Below are 15,586 nucleotides of genomic sequence, written 5' to 3'. Positions count from 1 at the left end.
ATTACACAAACAGCTGCATTCATTTTACATAACACTGTGGAATGATTGATGTAGCACCATTTACCTCAAAGATATCCTAAATAGTTTATAAAGTAATTATGTGGATCTTTGCTAAAATGTAGCAATAGCTTAAAAATTATAGCAAGTCTGATAATCTTATGTTCAACTAACTTCAGAAGTTATTTCAGAAAAATAGGAAATTTGGGAAGGATATGACCTTGTATAATTCTTTTTGAAAAAATCCCCAGGAAATACATAGTTACCATTATTAAGATTGGTTTTCTCCCATCATCTGCAATTTTTATCAACCCATCATGTCCTAAATTCTAAGCTTTGGAAGATTTAATAGACATTTATTTAAATGCTATTTTATTTATAAAAAATATTTTTTAAACTAAAGTTCTATTGGTCTGTTCAGTATACGTTCTGGTCTGAACCACAAACACAGAAGAACAAGAGAACTTTAATGATACTTTAAATCGTAAGGATTAGGATCTTTAATGATTAATTGTACTTTTTGCCATTTCTAATGGCCATTATAAGCTATTCTACTCTGATCTTAGGTTGAAATTTGTTGAACTAAAGTTTGACCCTGTTGATGAATCTAAATTAACGAGGACATTTATAAATCCAATAGGAAGCATTTTTCTAAATACTGACTAAGTTTCATCTGAAATATATAAATAAACTTGGAGAGAAATTTGGTGTTTCAGCATACTCCATCAGCCCACTTTACTAGTTAGGAGCCATAGTACATTTTCAGAAAAATACCACAGAAAAATCTTATGGAAAAAAATTCCCCCGAGTCCAGGATTATTCATTCTGGATAGCTGTGGTCCTCCCCACCCCTTTTTTTTAGAGTCATGAACCACTTTGAAAAGGTGATGAAAGCTGAATTCCCCCCCAGAAAAAATGCATATAAACAAAAACTTCTTACATACATTTGCAAAGGATTCCCTAAGGTCCAGGAATTCTGATTTCAAAGCTGTGGGACAGTGGAAAATAATCTTAGCCTAGTTTCACTTTACTGCTTCTGTTAGAGTAAGCATTTTAATGTTACTAAAATGCTGCTGTAAGTCAAAGTTATTCTTACTGTAAGCACCAACGTAGTGTTTTAAAATTCATTCTCCTGCCCCAATGTTAAAAGATTTTAAGCCATGAACCCTACCTCTCAAATTTCCCCAAGGGTAAATTAGCAGATAATAGTTTGCCTTTGATATATACTAATTTTCAGAGCCAGTCACTGAAAAATGAGATGAAAATTTAACCCTCGTGAAAATGAACATGTCTACATAATGAACTAGAGTCCCGGTGCACGCATTCATGCACCGGTGGGGTCCCTTGGCCTGGCCTGCAGGGATTGGGCCGAAACCAGATCTCCGACATCCCGGATTGCGAGAGGGCGGTTCTCGGGGGACACACCCCAGAATTGGGCTCCCTCCTCTCTAATTCCAGTGCATCACCTGAGAACCACAGCTGCCAAGTCACCACAGCTCGGCAGCTCCTGCGTTGAGCGTCTGCCCCCTGGTGGGCATTGCATGTCATAGCTACCGGTCGGATGGTCAGTTGGACACTTAGGCTTTTATATATTAAAAAAATATTTTATATATTAAAAAATATTTCTTAGTTTCACACCTGAAATCCAACACATTTACTTAGTCCCTCGTAACATAACATATACCCCCAGATCATACTTTACCTTTACTTACTTGGAACCAGTACAATGGAAGATTCCTACAATGGTAACAAAATGTACTGAACATTCTACCTACCATTCTGGATAAAAAACACTTCATTTTTAACCAAACCCACCATCTTAAGAGCATTTCATCAACTCCCATTTACTAAACAGGCTGAAGAATGCTATCTTTGAGAGGTCCAACTTGAACCATTGACTATGTCTTAACCCCATGTTGAATGGACCCTTAAAACAAGAGAAATGACTATACTATAATATGAGGTTTAGGCTTATTGCTTTCTTATTAAAGAAAAACTCCACTAATCACTCCAAAGAATCTGTTTATATACTACAGGTAAACATGGATGTACAGAGAATTCTTAAAGAGACTTTGAAGACTGATAATAGAAAGGGATAATAGGTAGATACTGAATACAAAAATGCAAATCCATCACATATAAAATTTAATCAAATCCCTTACTAAAGAATTTTTCAAAGTTTGAAGTCAGGTGACAATTAGTCCTTTCATAATCATTCACCTTTACTCAAATAGAGTATTGGTAGAACAAATCTCAAAATATTTGAATACAGGAAGATATAACGCTGCCCTCTCCTCCTGGGCGCGTAGCTCAGAACAGCCTCCTGGGCCAGCAAGCGGTGATGGAGCCTGAGAAGAGAAAACCCAAAGATGATACATGGACAGCAGATGACCTCAGGGCTGCACAGTAGGTACTCCCAGGGAGATAAGAAAGACAAGGAAAAGAAGCTACATAAGGACTCGGAAACAGACATCCCAGAGTACAAAGAGCAGAAGCTCAGGGACCCAGACTGGAGGCCAAGTGCAGAGAGAGGGCAGGGGACAGAGATGGGCCAAAGCTCCAGAGAGCATCCAGGACAAGGAAGCTCAGGGACAAGGCCCAAGAGCATAACTTGGAGAAGCACCAGAGCTGAGGCAAAGGCTGGGAGAGGGACCAGAGTCTGACTTGAGAGCACCACATGTGGAGGGAGGAGCCCAAGCTGGCAGCCATGCACCACAACCGGTGGGGCCTGGATATGCTCAGGCCACCACCCTCCAAACTGACTTTCCTGAGTGCAGGATGCAGTCAGAATGGTAAACAAAGAAAACTTAGGTGGAATTTCAAACAGAAATGGGCCTGGCGCCAGCATGCAGAGGAATTTAGTGAGGAATGGTGGAAAAGATAGACTTGAGAAGGAAGTACTGCTACGACGAGAGCCACGCCACGTGGAAGATGGCTCCAAGGCTGCGAAGTGATGACTGTGGAAATTGGAAAGGAAAACATCAACTTAGAAAATGTTTGAGCTGATGACTAACTACACGGCCAATTTCGAAGACTATGAAGATGACTTTGAGGTCTGTGATGGAGAGGATGATGTTCGCACTAATGAGCCAGAATCAAGAGAGAGAATTGAAGAACTTCCTTCAGCCAGATAAAAAGGAGATACAAGAAATTCAAAATGCATTAATGCAGAAAATGAAATGACTAATGTACATAATTCCAGAGCCCATTTGTGGAATTTCTGTGGATTTTGCAACTGCCTCACACCATTAAGAGTTGGGACTCAGGCCCTTAAGCAAAATTTGGTCTCCTGGGAAATTTGTATATGATATTGAAAAATAGGCGTTTCATTGTTTCAAAAACATAAACAACAAAAATATTTTAATAAAGAAAAGGGTTCAGCTAAGAAAACAGCTTTCCTACGCAAAAGTACCAAAGCTGATACATGGAAAGCAGATGACCTCAGAAAACACCTTTGGGCTGCACAGTTGAGTACTCCCAGGGGAAGTAAGAAACACAAGGACTTGGAAATGGATGTCTTAAAGTACAAGCTGCAGAACTCTAAGGACCCAGACCAGGAGGCCAAGAACAGAGAGAGGGTGGGGGACAGAGACCAGCCACAGCTCCAGGGATCATCCTTGCAGGAACAGAGACAAGAGAAGCCATGGGGGAAGAGGGACAAAGCCTGAGGGCATGACTTGGAGAAGCACCAGAGCCGAGGCAAAGACTGGGAGAGGGACCGAGAGCACTGCATGCACGGGAGGAGTCTAAGCCGGGGGCCACATACGGCAACCTGTGGGACGTGGGACGTGTGCGGGCCATCCCCCAACCTGATCTGCCCGAGTGCAGGATGTGGTCAGAATGGTGAACACAGAAACCAAGGTGGAAGTTCAGAGAGATATGGCACTGGCACCAGCATGCAGAGAATGTAGTGAGGAATAGTGGAAAACATAAAGACTCGAGAAGGAAGCACAGCCATAATCAGGGCCCCGCCACGTGAAAGCTGACTCCAAGGCCGGGAAGTGAAGACACTGTGAAAACTGAAAAGGAAGACATTGACTTGGAAATGTTCAGCTAAAAGAACAGCTTTGCTTTGCTAAGGAAGCTACAACTTGGTTGTGGGATTCCATTCTTGTCTTTTCTTATGTAAAAAGTGAATAAAGGGGAGATAGCAAGATGGCGGTGGATTAAGTGGAAGTTACAGCGACATTCTCCCAGGACCAAATTGGAATTACAACTAAAATATAAAAATATCATCCTGAATAACCAACTGAAGACTAGCTGGAGAGAATCCTTATAACCAAAGATGTAAAAAGGAGACCACATCAACACTGATAGGAGGTGCAGAGGTGTGAGGGGGTTGGCCAGGCTTCACAGGCAGCAGCTGAGGTTCCGGAGGGATCTCACTTGCCGGGGGCTTCCCTCTGAGAAGTCTGGGGAAGCCCAAACCGGGCTCCCCGGCCCAGAGCACCAGAACTGGGAAAGGTGCCAAGTAACATCTGGCTGTGAAAAGTACCTGGGTTCTGTTGGGCAGGGACACAGAGCTAGAAACGCAGACATACCTTTAAAGGGCCAACATACTAAATTTCATTTGCAGCCACTTACCTTGGGCTCCAGCAGTGGGAGGGCAGAGTGGACTAGAGCTGCGTGAGGAGAGTCTGGAGTTGGTGACTCAGCAGGAAGAGAGCAGAGAGGATAGCCGCTGGGATCCCTGTGCTGAGTCACTCCCCCATGCTGCAGAAGCCACCTATCTCAGGCAGACCTTTCCCATCAATGCAGCCTTAGCCTGGGGGGAAGAAATTGCCCCACCTGTTAGAAACCCTCTTACCCCACCCTAGGTTTAGGGTGGGCTGTGGTCTACAGCCTGAGGCTTATTAAGTGACTGAGACTAACAATCATCCTATAGATAGAGGTGGATCTCTGGGTGCTTTGAGTCTTTGCCTGACCTGCCTTTGGGCTCTGGGCTAAGAAAAGCAGACCTGGGTGCACAGCTTGGTCCTTCCCCCATGCATCCTGTCCAGCAGAGGGAGCCACAAGCTGTGGATCATTGGTAGCTCTAGACAAGGGTACTCAAGGCCTGTCACAAACAGCATCTGACATTGGCCTGCACCAGTGACTATTTGAAGAGGCCCCAAACCAATAAACCCAGTGGCCAGCTTTCAGACAACAGAGTAGGTTCCAATAAGCTCCACAAGCTTATCCACAGGGAGATATTGGCAGGCTCCAAACTCTGCAGAGAATTTCGCTTTGTGTGATAACTGCACAGCAGCTAGCATGCTGTGTTGGGGATTAAGCCTCATTGTCAGCCAACCTGAGGATTGAGCCCATGCACTCAAGAGCCAATAGCAATCAAGACTAAATTAAAACAGGAGGGTCCATGCTACATGTACAAAGAACATTATTAGAGCACCCAGATCTGGTGATCAGGGAGATTATGCCACTGGACCCCACAGGTCACCCACTACATAAGGCCACCACATACCAAGCCTGGGAGTTGTAGCAGATCTACCTGATGCATAGAAACAAACCCAAACAGGCAGCCAAAATGGGGAGACAAAGAAACAAGCTCCAAATGAAAGAACAAGAGAAGAGCTAAATGAAATGGAGATAAACAATTTATTAGATATAGAATTCAGAGTAATAACTGTAAGGATGCTCAACAGCATGAAAAAAATACAGAAACTATGAAAAACAACTAGTCAGAAATGAAGAATGACATAGCAAAAATAAAGAATACACTGGAAGGAATAAACAAGATATTAGAGCAAGCTGAGGATCAGAACAACGAATTATAAGATAAGGTAGAAAAAAACTCACTCAGAGTATCAGAAGGAAAACACAAAAAGAAACAGAGGACAGTTTAAGAGAGCTGTGGGATACCATGAAACATAACAGCACTATCTGTATCATAGGGGTATCAGAAGAAATAAGCAAGGGGTAGAGAACCTATTTGAAGAAATAATGGCACAAAACTTCCCAAACCTAGTAAAGGAAAAAGTCACACGAGTTAAAGAAGCAGAGTCCAAAGCAAGAAGAACCCAAAGAGTCCACACCCAGACACATACTTAAAATGCTAAAAACTAAAGAAAGAGAATCTTATAGGCAATAAAAGAAAAGCAATTTGTTGCCTACAAAGGAATTCTCATAAGGCTGTCAGCTGATTTCTCAAGAGAAACTATAGACCAGAAGGGAATGGCACGAAATATTCAAGGTGACAAAAAGCAAGAATCTGAAACCAATACTACTCTATCCAGCAAGGCTATTATTCAAAATAGACGAAGGAGCATCCCAAACCAAAAAGAAAGGCAAAAGGAGTTTATCATCACCAAATTAGTATTGCAAGAAATGATAAAGGGACTGCTGTAATAATAAGAAACAGAGAAAAGCATAAATAAAGAAAAGGGCAATAAATAAGTACCTATCCCATAATAACCTTAAATGTAAATGGATTAAATGCTCCAATCAGAAGACTTAGGTAGCTGAATGGATAAGAAAACAAGATCCATATATATGCTGTTTACAAGTGACCCACATCAGAACAAAAGACTCACACAGGATGAAAGTGAAGGGATGGAAAAAATTTTTCTATGCAAATGAAAATGAAAGAAAGCTGGGGTAGTAATACTAACATCTGATAAAATAGACTTCAAAATGAAGGCCAAAACAAGAGATAATGAAGGTCACTACATAATACAATCCAACAAGAGGATATAACCCTGGTAAACATATATGCACCTAATATAGGAGCACCTAAATATATTAAAACTTTTGGAGGACTTTAAGGGAGATATTGACAGCAATACAGTCATAGTAAGGGACTTTAACACCCCCACTGACTTCACTGGATAGATCTTTCAAACAAAAAAAATCAACAAGGAAACAGTGACCCTAAATGACACACTAGAACAGATGGTCTTGATATTTGTAGAAAATTTCACCCCCAAAGCTGCAGAATATACATGCTTCTCAAAAGTGAATAACAGAACGATTATGTTTTTCTTGATCTTCTTTACTTCTAAGAAGTTTTCCTTTGTACAAGTGAAACACTAGACTTTTCATTTCAGAGACACAAGGGTCATGGAACAGGAGTGGGAGGAGAAGGATACTGTTCTTTGACCAGAATTCAAGTATTTCAATCAATGGTAAAGGGCTCACAAGAGAAAATGGACTATTATTCCATTGGCTAAAAGCTATCCCATAAGTCCTAGTAAGATACACAACCAAGTATTCTTCCTGCATTATTCAAATGTACCATTTTGTGTTTTTCCTACTGGACCTACTGAATGTGGAGTGAAAGCTAAATAAGGTAATATATACCAGTCATTCCTTGCTGTGTAATCAATCTATACATCTTCACTTTAAAAAAAATTCAAGCATAATCCATATTTTAAAAATTAGACTAGAGAGACAATAAAGGTTTTAAAGTTTTCTCTTTGAAAAGATGGTATCTTACAGTACATACAAAAATACTCTGAAAATACATACGACTTCATTTACAAAACACTGAATCAACATATTACAAGAAATACATGGTTATGGATTTTAATAAACTGAGCATGCGTTCATGAAACTTAAAAAATATTACGAAATGCATTGAAAAAAGCAGTGTAAAAAAAGACAACTCATATAATTAAATAAAATTTACAAAGGTCCTGAGCCAATTAATGGTTGTTAACAATATTATTCAAAAATGCCTTTAGGTCCCAATAAAATCCACTGCTTATTTCTGCATGCCTAGTCCGTGAAGAAAATGTGTGAAGTTGTGGGGTAAGTGATGGTCAGGAATTATCATGCCAATTTAAATTTACACCTCAAAAATACAAGTTTGCCATACTTAAAGGTATCTTATTGTTAATGCTGGAATGAGTTGCTACTCAGTAAAAAATACCAGCCAGCTAACAAGAATGGCATGAGATACGATATGTAACAATTTCACCATTCATATACTGATTTTTAGTATCCTGGTTCTATTTTGATAAAGATGCATTTTGAAGGCCTCCATGGGAGGCAAAATATAGAAAATTTATGTAATCACTAGACTAATCCTCCCTGGTAGCTATGGAACATTTGGACAGAAAGGCACACACACACACAAAATTTTTTTTAAATATTCCATGTGCCAATCTGGAAAAAAATAATTTAAATCAATAGAACACATTAAGTACATCTACACAAATGAGGAAAGCAGGAAAGATACCTCACATTCATTTACCTCATGTTTCACAAAGTGGTTTCAATGCTAAAGTAAATGTGTTAACATTTGGAAAATTACAAGACAATTTTTTTTGTTTGTTTTCAACTTTTTCAATTTTATACAATGATTACAACATAAGACCAAAAAAAAGAAGAAAGAAAAAAAGAAAAAAGGGGGGAAGGGGAGGTCAGGACTTGTTTTATCAGTGTCCAAAGAGCCAAGAACTGGTTCCCATAATAGAGAATTAAGCATCAAAAGTTAAGGCAGTAAAACCTCCAACACAAAGCCATAATATTACAGATGACAATTTGACAGCACGTGATCCTCAGAGAAGTGTATGTAGCAATCAATGAGAGGATGCTACAGCATCTGCAGATCAAAGTATGAGAGTTCAAAAACCACTTGAAGGTTGTCAGATTGATGACTATAACTTTCACCTTATTTTATGTATGACAGCCACTTTTATTTTTAAAAAAGTGGCTGCATCTGTGTCACTAATGATTGCATATTCACCTAAATAAGGAGGCACTGCTTTTACCGATTAAGAGTCAGTCGAATAGAATTTTTGATGACTCGGATGTTATTTGCTGGGACTGGAGATGATGAATCTGGTAGTTCTTTACTGGGCAGTCTCTATAGAAAGAAACAGAAACAAAGAAGGGAAAGCAAATGTAAGGCCGAACCAGTAAATCAATCATAACTGAGTTTTTTCCAAATCCTTAATCTCCTAAACACTCAAGTCTGTGTTGAATATTTTATCCCAATGTTCACAGCATTTCTTGTTTGGGGGACTTTTTTTTTTTTTTTTACAGTAAGAGATGAAAAGCAGAGGGATAGGAAGGATAAAAGTGCAAAGAGTGTGATGTATAGGAAAGAGGACTTTGTTAAATCAATCACTACTTCTAGACTGAGAAATACATATAAAACATAGTCCTCATCAAAGTCAGGCAATGGTACAGAGAAATAAGAAGAGCTTGGTCACTAAATAGGAAACTCTTGGGGTGTGAGGTGTAAAAAATTAGATACATGGTTACATCCCTCAATTGGTTTCTGTAACACTGTTAAGTTTTCAGGACAAATGACTTTGCAGTCAGGCAAGGTAACTTCAGTGATGGTGAAATTCAGGGACATGTATATCAGGGATTTGAGAATACTACAGATTATTAAATAATGAAGGCAAAGTCTAAGAAGTTGAGAAATGAAGACATCTAAAATACACACTTGTGTAATGGAAACAGTATGTTAGCTTCATGTCAAAGATGATTGCAAGAGTTAAATTTTCTTTCATGTTACCTTGGCCCAACAAATAATCTGATATCCACACATCCATTCAAAATAACATGAACAATTTCAAGCATATATATAAGTAGAAAATAGGACAATGAAGGCTTAGATGCCACAGCCAAGACTCAGACATTTTGCCACATTTGTTTGGTTTATGGTCTTACCCTTTGTACATGAAATATTTTATAGCAAAACCCAGACATGTCATTTCATGCTTTCATACTTTAATATCCATTTCAAAGCTTTTTCTTCCATTATCACACCCACATTTTTTGTAACCCACTCTTATGTTAAAAGCAATTTTACAAATTCTACAACTAATATAAAATATGAGGATACTTTCTATTTTGCTTTAGAACCTAGTAGGGTGACAGCTGACTGATAAGAAGCACTGTATTCTTTAATGGGGTAGTTGTGCGTGTGAAAATAAGCCATATTGTTCTTTGTTCACTATAAACTCTCAGAGAAAGACTATCTCTGATTTACACAAGGCTGACTTTTGAGGGCCTGCTTATCAGTTTGACATGCTTACTAATACTACATTATTAGTTTCAAATGGTAATTCTTTGAAAAATAAATTTTTAAATTGAGGTTTAGGGGTCTTTAGCTCATGTTTTAAGAACTTAGTATGTATACAGGTACATTTGATTCCTTCGAAATATCAATAAATATGGTTCCTAATTATCAAACCTAAATTTTGACAGTAAGCAATGGTGCATGACAAAAGATATATTATCAAGTGCTGGGCACTAAACTACTTCTTTAAAGGTAAGTAAAAAACAAAGACTGAACATAATATGAATAAATCATGAAGTCTTAAACTACTTCGTCTTTTCTAGACTTCTGAGGTACATATATTTAGGATCATATACCTTGTTTGCTATTTCCACTCCCAACTATACTGCTGGTCTTTAAGGATAGGAACAAAATCTTATTACCTTTTCCCTTTACCCAGTGCTAGGCTCTTAATAAGCTTTTTGTACCTATACATTAACTATGCATTTTAACCTATTTATATTACCTATCAATAAGACTGTTTTACCTTTTTACGTGAAGTATCAATAGTTGGAATAGGCATACATTCTCCCCCAATGGCATCCTAAACAAAAAAAATTATATATAAGTGTAAACTTTCTCTCCTATATACAAATGCTTATTTCTACATGAAATAAAATATAACAAAACTCTACAGAGAGATCTGACCCACTTTCAAATATGGTACTTTTCCTGATACATGCCTCATTAAAAGTATTTTGAAGCACACCATTATAATATATTTACCATTGATTTTCTTTTTCTGTTTTCAGCAGCAAGCGATTCCTTAAACTTTGATTCAAGTCGAATAAACTAAAATATAAACATTAAAATGAATGCTATTATTACCTACAAAAAATATACAAAAACCTATATAAACCAGGAAACTAGTGATTAGGCTATCATCAAAACTACTTACAAACATATAAGAATTTACATTAGCCTGAATTCAACCAACTACCCTTAATTTCTAGTTTGAATGATCTTTTGGTTATCACAATTCAGTTTATAACAAATAAAATAGTTTTACCACCCTCTACTGGAGGCAGAGGAGATCAACTTATAACACACAATAAATATGACTGTTTAGTTGCCAATATTGACTTCTGTGGAAGTCAAGAAGAAACTTATATTAATCATTCAAGTTTTCAGATACATTAATAATTTGAATTTAGGATGAACAATTAGAATTGTTCCTTTAGGGTGAGGGTAAATATTCTTTGTGAATAGTCAAATCATAATAGAATACTAAGATAACTATGGAGAATTATAAATTTCTTTAGTACTCTCTTAAAGTTAATTTTTTAAAAAATCAACTACTGAATCACCACTAAAGTTGCAACTTTACCTTTTCTATATCTTTTAATCTCTTTGAAGACATATCTATAGATGGGGAATGGGACCTTTTGGGCACATTTTTAGTTATATTTGCCATCCCATTTAGATGTGGTTGTCCCTGGATAGGGTTGTGGGGTGTTGTGATCCTAGGAATAACATTTCGTCCTACTACAGTAGGAATGGTGCACACAGCTGGGGGTGAAACAGCTTTTACTACAGAGTCAACTTCTGAAAAGGAAAAAAGAAAGACTGTAGTAATTAAATATATATGTAGTAGAATCATTATTAGCAAAAGTGTAGACACCTACTTGCACCAATGACTGGAATAGATAGTCCTTGAGCTGGCGGAACATTCAATGGCTTTTCCACAATTACGGCAGCAGGTTCAGTGTTATTCCTATTAACAGTATTAAATTAACATCACTAAATGACTAAAATTTTACTTTTTTAAAACACTTTTAACATTTTAGGATAACTTCTTTCAAGTACTCCTACTTTAATATTTCATTGAGGAGAGAAAAGGGGAGGAAAAGGCAGATGACCCAATGAGAATTAAGAGAAAAAAATTTCAACAAAAAAATGTGCATTTCCGTGTACTAACCTACTCCCAAATATTCATAAACCAACAGCATGTCCCATAAGATTATCAAACATTCTCCCGTATTTCTAAACAAACTAACTGGTAAAAATAAAATAATTTAACAATTTTAAAAGGTATTTAGAAAAGGTATAGAAAAGTTTACATTATCCTCAAATAAACTGAAGACTGAAAGGACAATTTTGAAATACAGACCTTTCTGTTTCTCCTGAAGGAGAAATATCAGGCTTGGAAGGTTTGTTTGTAGACACTGGGGAATTAAAAGGTGTTCCATTATCAGTGTCTCTAGAGCTATCCAAACAATTGCTATCCAGAGATGATCTTTTGGATTGAGGTCCACTTGAACGATTGACCTCAGAAAGACTTTGCTGAAAGGGAGAAAAGTTTTTAGGATTTCAAAAAGTGAATGAGACAACTTTTCAATTCTGAAATACATATAACACAAAATATCTTTTGTGATTAATGAAGGTGAGATTTTGGTCTTAGATTGAATTGTCTGTATTGCCCCTCTTTCTTTTCAATAGGTTTCGGAGCTGTGAGAATGCAAATTTAGTCCCTGGAACCATATTGGAGAGTTAAGATTACAAACTCACCTTTTTCTTCTTTTGAAGGATCTCTGCTGGAAGATAGTGATGAAGTTGTTTTTTTTTAACATGAGTTGCTTCAATTTTCATTCCCTCCTTTAGCATGTTTATATTGTTTGCCTGCCTGTACACTGTAACAATATCAATAGGTTAAATGGAAACTTCTTTCTGAACCAAGAACTGTTTACTATTTCTGAAATGCATACTACTCATTGCTACACAAACACAAATAACCCCCTTTACAGAACAAATATTTCTAAAACACTTGATTAGGACTATTAGGTCATAGTCCTAATCAAATACTAACTGATTTTCTCATGTCCATCTTCTAAGACTTTCTCCAAATCAAATCTCATTAACAATATATGAAAAAAAAAAAGGTTTTATTCTAATCTTGTTTTCTGCTATTTTCCCAAAAGGAAATCCCTTCTTAAAATTACTGCAAAGTCTGCCGAAACCGGTTTGGCTCAGTGGATAGAGCGTCGGTCTGCGGACTCAAGGGTCCCAGGTTTGATTCCAGTCAAGGGCATGTACCTTGGTTGCGGGCACATCCCCAGTAGGGGTTGTGCAAGAGGCAGCTGATCGATGTTTCTCTCTCATCGATGTTTCTAACTCTCTAGTCTAAGCTAATCCTTATACCAAATATCCAAGATGCAATCCAAGCTCTCCCCATCCAGGAATCTTCTTTTACTACGTCAATCATGGAATGTCAGAAACCATCTAGAAGTACATCCTTACTATACAGGTAGGGAAATGAGACTGGACAGCCCTGCACCTTTGCTGGGATCAGAATACACACAACCCTAGATTCCCACCCTAGTGCTTTTCATACCTTATAAGAAAACCAGTTTTATTAACTACTGCATAAATTATGTATGTTAACTGTGATTACCCAATCCTATATAATAAAAGTATAATATGCAAATTGTCCCCTCCACCAGGAGTTCTTCCAGGAGTTTAACCAGGGGGGCCGGGATCAGCCAGGGGGAGGGAGGGAATACCGGGCCGGCTGCTGCCAGCTGCTTAGGGACCCTGACCAATGCACAAATTTCATGCACTGGGCCTCTAGTTACATTATAAGCTTTCTGAAAACAGGGATGGAGGGCTTCTATTGCATGGTAACTACTGTGAAATATGGTAAATCATTTAATCTCTTAGGGTTTCAGTATCTCTACCTAGAGAACATTTTATAAATTTATATTAAAGTTTCCCAACCTCTTCATTTTTTAAAATTGAGCTCAAATTAGAATGGAAAAATTTATGACTGTTTTCATTCCAGATGGCTGATAAAAGAATCACCAGAAGTGCTTTTCAACTTGCAGATTCTCTGGCTCCATTCCCAGAGTGTGATTCAGTAGTCCTAAGGTGATATAAGGAATGTGCACTTTCATGATAAACGTGAGGGCTAGTTCAAAAGAATTTGGAAAACTCAGAGGAGTCAAATCAAGAATATTGATAGTATGAATGTACAGTATTCCAGATTAAGACAACTCCAAATTTATAATAGATATATTAAGATATTCCAGAGAGGTGTTATTAGGGAGCTAAATGTGAAAGACACTCTTGAATAATTGTGAAACGTTTAGGAAGCCTGTACTGACTGATATATATTTCATGTAAAGAAAAAATCAAGTCATTTTTATGACTGTGATTACAAGCCCTGGCTGTGCACACTAAGAATCACCTGTAGAGTTTCTTTAATCTTCTTTCTGTTTTAAAACAGATAATACATTCACATGGTACAAAACTCAAAGGGTTCAAGAGTATTCAATAAAATCTCCTCATCCCTGTCCCCTGAACACACCTAGAAGCAACCAGTTCTGTCAGTTTTGTTTTGTTTTTAGTATATATCCTTCCAGAAATATTCTATTTCTAAGCAAGCATGCTTATATTCTTTACTTATATAAATAGTAGTGCACTATACACACTGTTCCGCAATTTCCCCTCCTACTGAATATGTCATGAAAATTGTTTCAACATGACTTCACTTTAATAGCATAGATTTTCATAAAATGGATGTATCATATTCACTTAACCAACTGTAGAACTTTAAAAATTCAGCCAGCCAGATCCTAGGCAGATAATACTGCATTAGAGCCAAGGTTGAGAACCATAGCTCCATGATGATAAAGTCTTACCTGTATCAGTAAATGACTGTATATCGTATGTCAAGTCTATGTTAACACTTTCTGCATTCTCTACTCTCCGAAAAATTATTCCAAGGAACCACATTGATACGTAATTATTGCTGTAAAAAAAAATTAAATTTCCATTTATTCTTTACACTTTTATAGATGCTATTTGGTAATTTAAAAACTTGGGTTTTTATGAAAGTACTAGAGGCCCAGCGCACGATTAAATCATGCGCAGTTAGGGTCCCTAGGCCTAGCTGCAATCAGGGCCATGTCCGCTGCCCAGTGTCGCTCCTCCACCTCCGTGGCCCCCGCCCACAAGGCTCCTCGGCCTCAGCCACCCATGCCCCGTGACACTCCTCCACCTCAGCCATCCCACGAAGCTCCACGCTCACATAGTGCCTGTCCCGCGATACTCTTCCGCCTCAGCCACCCTGGGAAGCTCCATGCTCACAGCCCCCCCGCCCCACAAGGCTCCTCAGCCTCCGCAGCCCTGCCCTGCCACGCTGTGAGAGCCAGACCGGTCATTTGGTCGTTTGGGCCCACAGCTCCCTCCTCCCACCGCCAAGCCATGAGCGGCCGGGGGCCCACAGCTCCCGCTCCCTCAGCTCCCTAACCTGCTGTTTGGTTGTCCATCAGATTGTTTCGGTCATGATGGCACCTGGCTTTTTATATATTAGGCTTAGGATAAATACAAATTTCAATGGTTTGGCCAAATTCTTAAAACTGACACCAAGAATATTGGTAAATTACACTATTTTGTTAAAAGAAAGATTAAATGACTTTGAAAATGACTTACTGAATATATATTTAAAGATGCCCCAAATATAGTGATGGGGTTTTTGCTGGGGTCTATGAGCTACCAACATCGCATGTACTTTGTTTTAATGTATGACTACTCAAATACATAATGTATCACCCCCCAGCAATGCCTGTTAAACAACAG

At 38.2% G+C, this 15,586-nt stretch overlaps 1 protein-coding gene across 1 annotated transcript in view; it reads right to left on the bottom strand.

The window, feature by feature from the left end:
• Positions 1–826: 826 nt before the first annotated feature.
• PAPOLG (poly(A) polymerase gamma) overlaps positions 827–15,586 on the bottom strand; it is a 40,440-nt gene continuing 25,680 nt past the window's right edge. The window contains exons 15-24 of the mRNA XM_054728016.1: positions 14,647–14,756; positions 12,518–12,639; positions 12,120–12,292; positions 11,635–11,723; positions 11,337–11,554; positions 10,736–10,801; positions 10,497–10,553; positions 8,709–8,803; positions 4,582–4,762; positions 827–2,345 (exon numbers count right to left, since the gene is read on the bottom strand). Coding sequence (XP_054583991.1) covers positions 4,747–4,762; positions 8,709–8,803; positions 10,497–10,553; positions 10,736–10,801; positions 11,337–11,554; positions 11,635–11,723; positions 12,120–12,292; positions 12,518–12,639; positions 14,647–14,756 — 946 coding nt within the window. The 3' untranslated portion in view covers positions 827–2,345; positions 4,582–4,746. The remainder of the gene's footprint in view (positions 2,346–4,581; positions 4,763–8,708; positions 8,804–10,496; positions 10,554–10,735; positions 10,802–11,336; positions 11,555–11,634; positions 11,724–12,119; positions 12,293–12,517; positions 12,640–14,646; positions 14,757–15,586) is intronic.

Source organism: Eptesicus fuscus, chromosome 16 (assembly GCF_027574615.1).
Source record: "Eptesicus fuscus isolate TK198812 chromosome 16, DD_ASM_mEF_20220401, whole genome shotgun sequence".
NCBI lineage: Eukaryota > Metazoa > Chordata > Mammalia > Chiroptera > Vespertilionidae > Eptesicus > Eptesicus fuscus.
Note: the sequence above shows the minus strand (reverse complement) of the source record. Positions and strands in the feature narration are given on the sequence as shown.